This window comes from Lepus europaeus, chromosome 3 (assembly GCF_033115175.1).
Source record: "Lepus europaeus isolate LE1 chromosome 3, mLepTim1.pri, whole genome shotgun sequence".
Taxonomy (NCBI): domain Eukaryota; kingdom Metazoa; phylum Chordata; class Mammalia; order Lagomorpha; family Leporidae; genus Lepus; species Lepus europaeus.
This window is the reverse complement of record NC_084829.1, coordinates 21,905,757-21,920,934: the sequence shown is the minus strand read 5'-3', so window position 1 is coordinate 21,920,934 and position 15,178 is coordinate 21,905,757. Positions and strand designations below refer to the sequence as shown.

General features: G+C 41.3%; 1 protein-coding gene across 1 annotated transcript in view; it reads left to right on the top strand.

Annotated features, from left to right (window-relative positions):
- The window catches only part of CDKAL1 (CDK5 regulatory subunit associated protein 1 like 1), a 737,125-nt gene that overhangs the window by 582,559 nt on the left and 139,388 nt on the right, over positions 1 to 15,178 (top strand). The window contains exon 12 of the mRNA XM_062185315.1: positions 167 to 229. Coding sequence (XP_062041299.1) covers positions 167 to 229 — 63 coding nt within the window. The remainder of the gene's footprint in view (positions 1 to 166; positions 230 to 15,178) is intronic.

Below are 15,178 nucleotides of genomic sequence, written 5' to 3'. Positions count from 1 at the left end.
TCCTAATTGCATCCATGTGTCCCCTCAGCTCTCACAAAGGAAAACTCTTCAGAACAAACAATATATTAGATCTGTTTATAGACAGATACATAGAAATAGGTATGTCCGCACATGTGTATTTTTTTGCCAGCTGCCAACCCTCAAATGTTTGTGTTTTCTTTCACAGAAAAAGCAAAGAACAAAAGATCTTTCTCAGGTATTTCATTCCTACAATCCATATGATCACAAGGTAAGAGAAACATTTCATCACTGTATTAGATAGTGGAGTTCTGATGATGATTAGTGTTTGAATTATAAAACCTCCTAGGACTAGTGTTTAATTAGGAAACTGGCAAGACTTCTGTCTTTCAGAATGAATAGCACAGTTTTAATCAATAGATGATGATCTTGAAGTATGCTAACCAGTTACATTTATATTTCAATCTTAATTTTTCAAACTTTTTAAAGAAAATAAAAAAATTGTATTTCTGAACTAAAATTATTATGTTTCCTCCACATTAAAATCTAGCTGCATATTGTCACTGAAGTTGCAAAGACTGTGAAAAGACAGGTATTTGGGTGTTGTTTGCTGGGTTCATCATTGCTTCCTCTTTCCAAGTACTGCAGTGGGTGAACTTGGCTTTCAGAATGGGATAGTTGAAAAATTGGCTGCCGAATCTTGGTTCTCCATTCTTCCTGATAGAGAATTCTTTTTTTGAATAAAGTCTTTAACAAACAGCAGGACATGGCATTACATCTGAAATGCCCACTTGCCAAAAGTTGTGCCGCACAGAACACCAAATGGTGTAAGCTTTGACCTTGTCTCCCTATCCCCTTACTCTGTAGATTCCTAGTTGGTCTTGCATTTGCACTCCATATTCTCTGTCCCCAGATTTGAAGAATTCCCAGATACCTTTTCACTTAGAAGTATTTTATCATATATTTTAAAGGACAGTGACTCCTTTGCAAAAAAAAATTTAAAGAAAATGTTTATCACCACATCTTCATGGGGAAATATATTACAGGATTCCTGGGACTTGTGTGAAACGTCTATGCCATGTAGGGTTCCAATAAATCTGTTAATTCGAGGTGATTTCAGAAGCAAACAAAAAATCTGCCCAGTTGAAATGCTAATATAAACTTAAATCTTTATCTGTGGATTTACAGGGAGACATGTGCTGGGGATTTTTTAACTAGCCAAAATAAGTGGTGTGAAAACTACTTTTTTCAGTTGAAAATCCAGAGATGTCTGGATTCAGAAGGGAAAACGTGTGCCCAGTTGTTCATAGAAGTTGAAAGAATCTGAATAGCTCCTAGCGTTTCTAAAGTGATCAATGGACTTAAGCACCAAACGGTTTGTAAAGGAGGTGTTTATGTTCTCTGTGACCGTGGTGATGTACAGGATTACAAATTCTATTATTCTGAGTTAGAGTTTTCAAGCTAGATCAGTTGCTTTGCCGACACAGGAAGCTGAAAGATTAAGAGAACCAATAGAGTCTGACAATGCAGACAGAGGTGTGGGCTGGTAAATAATACAAGAGCGAAAGGAATGAGGTTGGTCAGATTGCTAATGAGAATGGTGCATTTTTTTCAGATGAAGCCATTTAATGAGTGTAAGTACAACAGTGGCTAAAGTTAAAATTTAACCAGAGAAAGAGAGAGAGAGAGTGAGTGAGAGAGAGAGAGAGAGAGAGAAGTAATAAAAGGCTATGACAAGTCAAAGGTTTGTCTGACTTATCTGAATTTTGCCCACTTCTAACAGTTTTTAATTCACAGCTAAGGGAAATTCCATTATTCTTTTATTAGAACTCTTAATGGAACCTAGCCATGTGCAGCTTCTAGCAGCTTCCTCCTCATATCCTTTGTAGCATTGTATCAAAGTCACCTAAGATTATTTTGGCTTCCCTTGTGAAGACTTCATTCCTCCACAAATTAGTCATCAGGCAATGAGGAGTATAAATGCTAGATGGAGTTCCTTTTGATCTTTGTTTTAAGATGTAAATTACTGTAAGTCACTGGTCTGCTCCATGGAGTGGTTTCTGAGGCTCCTAGGTTTGGCCTGGTGGATTCTGTTCTCTTCTGTGAGTGTGTGATGAAGGAAGAGGGAGAAAGTTTTTGCTCCAGGCATCTCCTGGCCCTCTTAGTAGCCTTTTCCCATTTTTCCAAGCTACATCCAGGCAAATCAAATCATGCTGCTTTTGACTTTGTCTCTTGTTGACTGGAATGTCCACAAAAGCTAGAAACCGTAGGAACGGGGTAGCATGCACTATTTTCTCAGCCTCAGAATGTTGCTTTTCCCCCTTTAAGTAAAAGAATAGCGGCTTGTATTTCAAGTTATGTTGTCATTTTAATTACCCAATTATGTTCAAGCAGATTCGTTTTCTAGGCAGATAGGTTTTAGTGTAAAATGTTTTACAAGATGTGGTTCATGTTGTTTTCAACGTCTCAGGCTCACCGAGATTTCTGGACTAATCTTAAGGAAAATACACACTTGTGTTGTAAGTGAAAGCCGAAATAAAATCAAATATCAGCTGTCTGGGATTTGCTTAAAAAAATCCAAAGTGAAGTGGACAAGGTCAAATAAGTAAAATAAGATTGGCCATGTGTTGGTGCTTCTGGACACTGGGTCATGGGGTTGTGAGGGCTTATTATTCTATCTATTCTGTATATTTTTCCATGTGATTGAAATTTTCCATAATAAAATGGATGCAAAAAGTAAAGGGAACTATGGTGTGCTCCTAGGAGTGAATGTTGTGGTTTTCTTTCCTCTCTAGCTCAATTCCTTTTAGTGTTAACTTTTCCCTTGACGTCAATTTATGCCAAAGAAGGAATTCTCAGCATTTCAGTGGCTTCATTATGCTGAGTAAACTCAGAAACACAACTCCTGTTCTGAAGTTGGCATAATTTCCTGGGGTTTTATCCCAAATTATAGAGGGTCACTTAAATGATAGCCTTGCCTACTAGAAACTGTTAAAACAGTTGTAATTACAAAGGGCAGTTAGCACGGCCGTTCTGTTCTGTCCTCAGTGAGTCAGGTCGTATTTGCTCTTCTGTCCTCACCAACCAAGATTGCTCCTGCCCTGACCCCAGACACAGGAAAGTCACCAGGTTAAACAAACGGGTTGTTTGAGAGACCAGGTGCATTTCTTGGTCAAGCCCTAAGCCATTGTTTAGGTTGTACATGGTCAGTTGGTTTTCTCTTCGGCGCTATTGCAAAAAGCAAATACAGCTCACAGCAAAATGTGTGCCCAAAATAAGTCACAGGAAACACTCTTCATTTCTTACATGAAGAAATGTTGCTTGACTCTGGAAGAACTCCTGGGTTTGGACTGTAGTCCCTGGTTCCACGTCCATGTTTGAAAAATTGTTTTCAGGATTTCGTAGAATTAAAGAAAAGAGAGAGACCTATATCAAAGGCTCAGTGAAAGTGGATTCCTATTGATCTGCCCTAATAAAAGGGAACATTAATCAAGGTAATGCAAAATAGCAGGTAACCTGATTACATTTTATGCGTCAGATTCTTTCCTGTTATTTTAGTAAACAGGTAATAAGCATAGCTTGTAGTTTCTGAAAACATACCTTACTAACTTCCAGGAAAGGTTATAGGGCCAGAGGCCTCCCAGGCTGTAGAAGGTCAGCCCGGAGTTGAATTTTTCCTTTGGATGATTTCACAGGTCAGTTAGGACAGGCTATAATTAGAACACTTTTATTAAAGTAATGCAAATTAGCATGTGCCCTGTGTCCTTGGCCCGAACAAAATACTGTCATCCACATAAAAGATGTCTCTCTCTTTTTTCTCTGTGTTAGACTTCATCAGGATTTTGTATTCAGGGGGACATCTAGGTTTACTAACTAAATACAGATGTTTATAATCTGCTAATGTAGAAAATGATTATAATGTATGAAAATACTAGGAAGGAAAAAGGAAACTCTCTTTAGGTTTAAAGCAGTTTTGGACATCTGCAGAGTTGCATCAGTTCCTAAACACAGTAAATCTGTATGAATCAATGCATGCTCCACCATTAAAACGGAGTCTTTAACAGATTGTCACTGTTATACTTTATGTGTTTTGTCAAGTGGGCTTCTCATTTTCCTTTAGTGACTTGTTAAATTAATAATTTTGTCTGTATGTGTATATATATATAAATCAATAGACATGTTGAGAAGAAACGTTCCATTATGTAGCCCCTGTGTTGATGCAGTGGGCTTCTCTTTTTCCTTTTGTTACCTTCCATGATTTTAATAATTTTTCTGCATCTGCAGACATCTACAGCTGAACTATGAACAAATTCATATGTGTCAAAACCAGCTGCGGATGAATGCCCTTGATAAGTTAGTGCCTTTGATAAGTTAGCGCATGAGTAGAAAGAAGAGGAACACGCGGGCTCTACTCCACCAGAGGTCCTAGCTCTGCGATCCAGGCCATTTCAGCCCAGCTCAGAGCCTGCAGCAAGCCAGCGGGGCCAGACGGTACACATTCCTGTCTAGCTCTCCGCCCTCACCTCATTACGTCTTCAGTGCCCGGTACACACACGGACCACTCTGTTACAAAGCAGTTCTAACAAACATGCTTCTCCCAAATCACAGTCAACCCAAACAGCAGTTAGAAAGAGGGTGGTTATTGCTTCAGGAAGTCAGAGCTCAGATTGGCAATGACAGCACGCGAAATGAAAGCAAGGACAGGCTGAAAGCCATAGGTCATTAACAGAAGGACTCTCAAAGTGCAGCTGCCTGAGACCCAGTGCCCAGGGAGCCCCCGTCCACTCAGCAGTCCCAGGATGAAGTATTGGGATTAATTTATATCAAGAAATGGACGTTTCATTTAAAAATAATAGAGATACAAATATAATATTTTTAGAAACACTGATATTTTAGGAGTAAACCTGATCTTGAAAACTCTCTCAAGAATATGGTTCTTTTTTTTTTTTTTAAGATTTATTTGAAAGTCAGAGTTACACACACACACACAGAAAGAGAAAGAGAGAGAGGGAGGTCTTCCATCCAATGGTTCACTCCTCAATTGGCCACAATGGTCACCAATCTGAAGCCAGGAGGCAGGAGCTTCTTCTGGGTCTCCCACATGGGTGTAGGGGCCCAAGCACATGGGCCATCTTCTACTACTTTCCCAGGCTATAGCAGAGAGCTGGATCAGAAGTGGAGCAGCCAGGTCTCAAGCCGATGCCCATATGGGATGCCAACACTTTAGGCCAGGGTGTTAACCCGCTGCACCACAGCACTGGCCCCAAAAATATGATTCTTAATAAATTTAGCCCAATGAAATAGGATTATTGAGAGTAGTTAGATCAAAAAAGGAATCACGAATGATTGATTGATTGTGTGTTGGTAGATGGGTGAGGAACAACAGATATTTGTGAACATGAAAGATGAGGAAAGTAGAAATCAATATTACCCAGAATTGTTTATTTATGTAATTAGATACCATAAAATATCAGTCTGAGAATTATTTTATTTGAAAGACTGTTCTAGCTATAACTTGAGTGAAATAATTTTAAATAATGTATCAGTACACAGGATTTTTAGTTGGAGTATTAAATATGCTAAAATGTTGCCATATGTTTCAATAATCCACACTTCCTAAGACTACCTTAAGAACTATTATTAGTACACACATGTCTGGGATTCGGATCTACTGTTGTACAGTGAAATATTATAAATACATAAATAATATTTTTTTCAGCTTTGGACAAAAATATGCAGTGAAAGTCTGTGTCTGAAGTGTAGCGTTAGGATGGGCATTGTGACACAGCAGGTTAAGCCCCTGTGTGGGACAAGTACCTCCCATATTGCAGTGCCAGTTCTAGTCCCTGCTGCTCTGCTTCCAATCCAGCTTCCTGCTAATGCATCCTGAGAGGTAGCAGAAGATAACTCAAGTGCTTGGTCCCCTGCTGCCCACCTGAGAAAACTGGGCAGAGTTGCAAGCCCCTGACTTTGGCCTGGTCCAGCCCTGGCTGTTGCAGGCATTTTAGGAGTGAATGTATGGTTGTAAAAAGCTCTCTTTCACTCTGCCTTTGAAGTAGATGAAAATAAATAAACATTTTTTTTTTAAGTGTAAAGAGATACTACCATCCCTTCTCTCCGAGAATCAGTCTCTAGGACGTGGAGTTTCATAGATACAGCCTCTAAAGCACAAGGGGCAGTGTCAACTCAGAGGTCATTTATTGGTGTACATCCTGTGTTGATCAGATTTGTCTAGAGATGTCAGATCCCAAAAGTCCCTTCCCCCAGCTCTTCGTGTTTGAAGCATCGTGACCACTTGACGCCTTCCTGAGCCGTCGCGGTGTTGTCAAGCCTTCGTTTTCCCCCTGTTCTTTGAGTAACATAACGTAGCAACAGAGTGCTTTGAGTTGTTCTTCTACAGAAGGAGATGTGAATTTGGACGACTGCCTGCTGGCCCTGTTGAGCTTTGAGCTATCTGCTGTCTGGAAATAGCAAATTCAGTTTTTAATGGATCCGGCAGTCGATGATAGCCAGATTTTCATGGCACGTGCAGATGAAGAAACAAGTTATTGATCTGGCGTGTTTATGCCATGCTTAAAACAGTTCTCTGCAGCAGATTGCACAAAGCCATGCGTGTACTTAACTCCAATTCCCATCTTTGGCAAGATAAAAAAAATGTTTTAAAAGTAAATTTAGGGATGTTGCTAAATATCAGGAACAATGGAATGCATAGCTAATGGTGGAGTTTCCTTATTGTTTGGCGTGCTGACACACGTTCCTCCCTAAGCCGTGCTCTGGGCATGGCCTTGAGACACAGGGTACGTGGGGAAACGTTAAGAACGTGGCATCAACTCCGTTCCAAGGCCGAGTGAATGAAAGGGCGCAGTGAAGAGCTCTTTTGGTTTGAGACCTGTGCCTTCCTTCATTGAGACACCTTCCCTCTCAGGGTGGTCTTCCCCTAATTGTCACCCTCGGCAGAGGCCCCCTACCCGCTCTGATTGCCTCATCCGCACCCACGTAATCCAGAGTACTTCCCTCATTGTTAACCCTTGGGCACTTGTGACTTAAATGGAATCACACAGCCTGCCTTTGATATTGTTCCTACGAGCTTTCCTTTTTCATGTGGGGTTGTTCTAAAAATTAAATGCTATGTGCACATGTTGGTTTAAGTAACTTTGTGACTGTAACCAGACAGATGGGTAGTAGGAAGCTAAGTAAGGAGATTTTGCTGCTGTTGAAATGATATATCCTGATACATATGTATATATAGCATGCTAGGATCCTGTAGGTGCCACAGTTCTGCTCTGCCAGTCGCTCTGAGGACTGACGGAGGGGAAAATCAGAGTTGACCTTGATGATGGTGATGATGGTGATGGTGATGATGGTGATGGTGATACAGCAGTCATCTAAAGCTCACCACACAGCTGACACTATTCTGAAAGATTTACAGAAAAGAGGACTTCAAAATGTGCGTGGAGGATACACATTACAAAAAAAAAAAAACTATGCATGGATTTCAAAAAATTTTTTTGCGAAATAAATTTTCTTTGAATCCCACCTTTCTGTAAACTTTTTGAAGTGTTCTCAGGCACACGTAACTCCTGTAGTCATTATACCAGCCTACAACAGGAGCACGCTTGTTATACCTGTTGAGGGGCACGAGGAGGTTGAAGAAATTCCCCCAACTCTGCAGCTAGGAAATTGCAGAGCAGGCCAGCTCCCTCCCAAGTCCACGCTAATCGTTCATGTGCCGCAGAGTTGGAAATCTGCAGGGCCAGATGCGCTCCTGAAAGGTGCACCGACAAACACAGCTCAAGGTCACAGAGGGCCTTCTTCTCTCTTTCCCCAACCCCACATCTAAATCTTAAATCAGTAAACTCCACATCCAAACAGAGGTGTGAAGAAGAAGGAGAGACAAGAGGACAAGAAACAGACAAGTTCTCCAAACTGATTGGTTCACCATCAACCTGGGGAGAAGGAAACAGGATTTAAGCTGGGTGTTAGGGCTGGTGTTGCACCGAGACTAGCAGATGACTTTTATGTGTTGTTTCTAGTGGAACTCCATCCACTTACTTTCCTCCCAGGATCCCCTGCCATGGGGTAAGGGACACGGTGGTAGCACAGTGGTCCTGCCAAAGGATTGGACTTTTTATTTTATTTTATTTTATTTTTATTTTTGCCAGGCAGAGTTAGATAGAGAGAGAGAGACAGAGAGAGAGAGAGAGAGTTGTAGACAGTGAGAGAGAGACAGAGAGAAAGGTCTTCCTTCCGTTGGTTCACCCCCCTAATGGCTGCTATGGCCGGCGCTGCACTGATCCAAAGTCAGGAGCCAGGTGCTTCCTCCTGGTCTCCCATGCGAGTGCAGGAGCCCAAGCACTTGGGCCATCCTCCACTGCCCTCCCGGGCCACAGCAGAGAGCTGGACTGGAAGAGGAGCATCTGGGACTAGGCACCCGGTGCCCCAACCGGGACTAGAACCCGGGGTGCTGGCGCCACAGGCGGAGGATTAGCCAAGTAAGCCACGGCGCTGGCCAGGATTGGAATTCTTTAGGGCCAAGACCCAGGCGGTTGTCCAAGCCAGAGAAGTCAACTGAACCAGAGCCTAAGCCATATACCACTGCGTGAATATAAAGAGAAAATCACCTAAGTCACGCTACACTGTGGTGGGAACATGACAGCAGGCTGGGTCAAAGATAGGCAAAGCTTCCCTGATCAGCTGACCAGGACTCCAGCTAGGTTTATTGCCAGCCTTCAATGGGGATTCTTTTTTTTTTTTTTTTTAAATTACTTATTTGAAAGGTAGAGTTAGAGAAAGGGAGGGAGGGAGAGAGAGAGAGAGAGAGAGAGAAATCTTCCATCTGTTAGTTCACTCCCCAAATGGCTAAAATGACCAGGACTGGGCCAGGCTGAAGCCAGGAGCCAAGAACTTCTTCTGGGTCTCGCATGTGGGTAACAACAGGGACTCAAGCACTTGGGCCATCATCCATTGCTTTCCCAGGCACATTAGTGGGGAATTGGGTCAGAAGTGGAGCAGCTGGGACTTGAACTAGCAATCATATGGGATGCTGGCATTGCAGGCAGCAGTTTAACCCACTGCACTACCCCTCAATACAGATCCTGAACTGCACAGAGCAATCTCCAGAGTTCTGTTTACAAAGAATAGTGAAACGAAAGTATTTTCATGAGCCAGTAATTCATTCTTTCCAGAGTTTTGTGCACGATTAAAAATATGTGATTATGGTTAGCATTTTATGTCACTTTTTTCCCCAAAGATTTATTTATTTATTTGAAAGAGCTACAGAGAGGTAGAAGACAGAGAGATCTTTTATCCCCAAATGGCCAGCACTGGGCCAGCCTGAAACCAGGAGCCTGGAATTCCAGCTGAGTCTCCTATGTCCAGGGGCCCACGCACTTGGGCCGTCCTCCGCTGCTTTTCCAGACACATTAGCAAGGAGTCGAACATGAAGTGAAGCAGCCAGGACTTGAACCGGCCTCTGCATAGGATGCCATTGTCACAGGCGGCAGCTTAATCTGCTGCACCACAATGCCAGCCTGAATGTCACTTTTTACACGTATAGATTAACAAACTCTCTCCCTCCTGAAATTAGGAAACTAGAGACTTTTAGCATTTGGAGAGAAAAAAAATTAACTTTGTGATTTCCTTTTTATGGGCAGGTGAGCTCATGATGCAGAAAAGTAGAAAGTTTCTGGGCCCTTGTCTTAGAATGCTCTACTTAGTAGCATATTCTGTTCTCTCTGGCTCCCTACCGAAGCTTCCCAGGAATGTCAGTAGTAGGGAACAAGCACAGCTCATGGTCATATCCTTGGCTAACATTCAATATAAAAGTGTCAATCAAAAATTAATTGAAAGATTTACATAGATAGGACGTAGGAGTGTTGCTGTATTTTCAAAGTACTTGCTAAGCCTAAAGGTGTGTTTCCACTGCCATTGGTTATGTACGTGAAATTCACTAGCCAGGAAAGCAACTAGCAAAGGGGAAAGGAGGATTTGCATTGTCCCAAGAACCAGAGTGGGGATGGTCCATCCCTGGCCACTCACCCTGCCACTCGGTTGCCAGGCACCCCGGCTTGTCTTCCGCCATCGAGCCTGCACCTGTCACTAGGTACCACCTTTCTTGACGATGTCAAGATACCTACACTGTTCCATCAACCTTTTTTTCCTGTGTCTCCCTACCAGTGTTTCCTGTCCATCCAGCCTTCTCATCCACATTCGGATGACGCACTAGGCTAGCACACTCTCCTCTCACTGTGTTAAGCTAGGTACACGTGGGGCTTAGCTGGTAAGAATGTGAGAAACCCAGTTACATTTGAATTTCAGGTAAACAATGAATTATATTTTTAGTATAAGTATGATGTATGCAATATATGGGACATCTTTTGCTAAAAATGTATCCATTGTTTATCTGAAATTCTTTTTTATTTGTGTGTCCTGTTTGTGTCTGGCAGCTCTAAATTGCCTGTGCGTTACTCATTTGGACAAAATAAGGAGGGACTGACAAAACGGAAAGCATCGTCCACAATAGGGTGAATTGAAAAATGATTAAAAAAAAAAAAGCCCTTTGTTTAATCTGAAGAACCTTCCTTTTCCTAACCCAATCCTTCTGTAATATCCCCAGCCTCCTCATCAGAGGCTAACACCTCTGTCGGCTACAGTTGATCAAACATTTCCTGGCTTATTTGAGAAGAGATAACAACTTACTCACTTGACTTTTGAGTCTCAGATCTCACAACAGAAACCTGTTTGGAAAATTGCTTGGAAGGCACAGAGAGACATGAAAGTAAAAAGCACCCATACGGTATTTTCAAGGAAGAATAATTCTCAAATCACTCCCTCTGCCCCAAAAACAGGTACACTTCGTTTCTCAGCGATACATTTTATCATAAAATATTTTTAATGACTTCTCTGTGGCTCAAGTTATTTTTATTGAGAGGTACTGAGAAGCATTAACGCTAATGATGCTTAAAACAAGTTATATAGGCATCCACCAGAGAAAGGAGGAAGCAATTACTGCCTCTTTCCTGCTTGGCTCTACTGCTCCAGTTTTAAGGCTGTCGAGAGCCTGGTGATGGGTGGAGTGTGGGCTGATGCCCTTTGCAGAATGCACTCCCCAGGCCTGGCCTTTGTCTTCTCGGTGCATCATTAACTGAAAGGCCCTGATCCCAGTACCGCTCTCAGATGGTTACCAACCCCCAGGACACATTCTGAGTTGCGCAAAACCATTTCCAGAATTCTGTTTACAAAGACTAGTGCATCAAAAGTGTCTCCATGGCCAATAATTCATTCTCTCCAGAGTTTTTCTGCAAGATTAAGAAGATGTGATTATAGTTTGCATTTATGGCACTATTAAAATGTATGCATTAACACTCTTGGAATTGGGGAACTAGAGAGATGCAGCATCTAGGAAGAAAACAAGTGAACTTGCTTCCTTGAATGATTGCTAATATTTCCCATTAGTCAACACTCTACCTTTGGGTGTTTTCAGGATTCTAGGAGTATAAGTGCACATGTGTCAAATAAAAATGAAGGCATTTTAAATACTTAAGTCCTTTTGGATTTAATAGTCATTATATGGTAGACACATAGGTACTAAAGGAATCTTTTCCAATTTTATTTACTGGGGAAGCATAAAAATATCCCAACTATGGCAAGTTCTCTCTAATTCACTGTAGGAGGACATGGGGTCATTTTAAAGCCATGGTTTGGTTGGTTGGTTTTGTCTTGATGATTTACTTTTTATTTCTTATGAGCACTGTTCTAGCTTCAACTTTAAGGCTTTAAGTTGATGTAGTTAGATGTGGGGTTTGCATCTCTCTCTCCTTTGCCCTCTCCTGCCCTACAGCTGTTAATAGCTGCCATTGCCCATTGTCTTCCGGTTCTCTGTTCCTGCAGGCTGAGTTTCCTTTCATGATACATTTTTTTGTACTCAGACTTCCTAGTATTCCCTCTGCTTTTGCATTTCTCCACATAATTTCTTAGATGTCCCTGCTTTTCACCCTCCATCATGTCCCTCCTGGGCAGTGTGATTTGGGGATCTTCAATGGGATGCCTTGGGGTACTTCTTTTCCTTCCACTGCAGATGGCAACAGGAAAACTCAATGCCAGCTTTGTCCATTCTTGCTGGTGAGAATCTTCACTAGAGACAGCTCACGGGATGACATCTCTGCTATTTATGGCCAGAAAAGACTCCCGTGTCCTATTGAATGCTTAATCATCCTTCAAGAAATTCAAGTTGAATTTCTTACCCTCCTTTGCATGCTTTCCAGTGTACAGCATTGTCCTCTTATCATGCCGCCCCATGATTTGTATCAAAATACCATGTAAAAATCTCTAAGGAAAATGTGATAATAAAAAATGTCACAGAGATTTCAGAAAATTTGGCACTGAAATAAACTTAACTTTGAATTCATTCTCCATGAACTTTTCGTGTAGCTTCACGTAAATGTTTGTTATGTGACTTGCTGTGCTCTGAGAATTCAACAAAGAGTTGCATTTTTTTCTTGAGAGACAGGCAAAATAACCGGGGGCAGGGGGAGGTGAAGACACTTACCATCCCAAAGTGGGGCAAGATGATGGTAAATTATATTGTAATTATTTTGTTCTTTTGTAGGTTTATTTTTTTTTTTATTAAACTTTTATTTAATGAATATAAATTTCCAAAGTATAGCTTGTGGGTTACAATGGCTTCCCCCCTCCCATAACTTCCCTCCCGCCCGCAACCCTCCCCCCTCCCGCTCCCTTTCCCCTTCCATTCATGTAAAGATTCATTTTCAATTCTCTTTGTATACAGAAGATCAATTTAGTATATATTAGGTAAAGGTTTCAACATTTTGCCCATATAGCAACATCGAGTGAAAAAACTACCATTGGATTACTAATTATAGTATTAAATAGCAATGTACAGCACATTAAAGACAGAGATCCTACATAATTTTTTTTTCAAAATAATTAATTTTCTATGCCATTTCCATTTTAACACCAGGTTGTTTTTTTTTTTTTCATTTCCAATTCTCTTTATATACAGAAGATCACTTCAGTATATAATTAGCAAAGACCTCATCAGTCTGCGCCCACACAGAAACGCAAAGTATAAAAATACTGTTTCAGTACCAGTCATAGCATCACTTGGCTTTAGACGACACATTAGGGACAGATCCCGCATGGGGTGTAAGTACACAGTGACTTCTGTTGCTGACTTAACAATTTGACACTCCTGTTCATGGCGTCAGTAATCTCCCTAGGCTCTAGTCATGAGTTGCCAGGGCTATGGAAGCCTTTAGAGTTCGCTGACTTTGGTCTTATTCAGATAGGGTCATAGTCAAAGTGGAGGTTCTCTCCTCCCTTCAGAGAAGGGTATCTCCTTCTTTGATGGCCCCGTTCTTTCCACTGGGATCTCACTCACAGAGATCATTCATTTAGGTCTTTTTTTTTTTTTTCCCATGATATCTTGGCTTTCCATGCCTGCTATACTCTCATGGGCTCTTCAGCCAGATCTGAATGCCTTGAGGGCTGATTCTGAGGCCGGAGTGTTGTTTAGGACATCTGCCATCCTATGAGTCTGCTGTGTATCCCACTTCCCATGTTGGATCTTTCTCTCCCTTTTTGATTCTATCAGTTAGTATTAGCAGATACTTGTCTTGTTTGTGTGATCTCTTTGACTCTTAGACCTATCAGAGCTATCAATTGTGAGCTGAAATTGATCACTTGGACTAGTGCGATGGCATTGGTACATGCCATCTTGATGGAATTGTGTTGGAATCCCCTGCACATTTCTAACTCCACCATTTGCGGCCAGTCCGATTGAGCATGTTCCAAATTGTTCATCTCCTCCCTCTCTTTTTCCACTCTTAGATTTAACAGGGATCACTTTTCAGTTAAAATTTAAACACCTGAGAATAATTGTGTGTTAATTACTGAGTTCAACCAATAGTACTAGAACAACAACAACAACAACAAATACTAAAAAGGATAAAGTATTACATTGTACATCTAAAGTCAGGACAGGAGCTGATCAGTTCATTGTTGCTTATAGTGTCCATTTCACTTAACAGGTTTCCTCTTTGGCGCTCAGTTGTCATCGATCAGGGAAAACAAATGATATTTTTCTCTTTGGGACTGGCTTAATTCACTCAGCATGGTGTTTTCCAGATTGCTCCATCTTGTTGCAAATGACTGGGTTTCGTTGTTTCTTACTGCTGTATAGTATTCTATGGAGTACATGTCCCATAATTTCTTTATCCAGTCTACTGTTGATGGGCATTTGGGTTGGTTCCAGGTCTTAGCTATTGTGAATTGAGCTGCAATAAACATTAATGTGCAGATGGCTTTTTTATTTGTCAAATTAAATTCCTTTGGGTAAATTCCAAGGAGTGGGATGGCTGGGTTGTATGGTAGGGTTATGTTCAGGTTTCTGAGGAATCTCCAGACAGACTTCCATAGTGGCTTAACCAGTTTGCATTCCCACCAACAGTGGGTTAGTGTCCCTTTTTCCCCACATCCTCTCCAGCAGCTGTTGTTGGTAGATTTCTGAATGTGAGCTATTCTCACCGGGGTGAGATGGAACCTCATTGTGGTTTTGATTTGCATTTCTCTGATTGCTAGTGATCTTGAACATTTTTTCATGTGTCTGTTGGCCATTTGGGTTTCCTCTTTCGAAAAATGTCTATTGAGGTCCTTGGCCCATTTCTTAAGTGGGTTGTTTGTTTTGTTGTTGTGGATTTTCTTGATTTCTTTGTAGATTCTGGTTATCAATCCTTTATCGGTAGTATAGTTTGCGAATATTTTTTCCCATTCTGTTGGTTGCCTCTTCACTTTCCTGACTGTTTCTTTTGAAGTACAGAAACTTCTCAATTTGATGCAATCCCAAATGTTAATTTTGGTTTTGACTGCCTTTGCTGTTGGAGTATTTTCCAGGAAGTCTTTGCCTGTGCCTATATCTTGCAGGGTTTCTCCAATGCTCTCTAATAATTTGATGGTTTCGGGTCGTAGATTTAAGTCTTTAATCCATGTTGAGTGAATTTTTGTGTAAGGTGATAGGTATGGGTCTTGCTTCAAGCTTCTGCATGTGGAAATCCAATTTTCCCAGCACCATTTATTGAATAGACTGTCTTTATTCCAGGGATTAGATTTGGATCTTTGGTCAAATATAAGTTGGCTGTAGGTGTTTGGATTGATTTCTGGTGTTTCTATTCTGTTCCATTGGTCTATCCATCTGTTTCTGTAC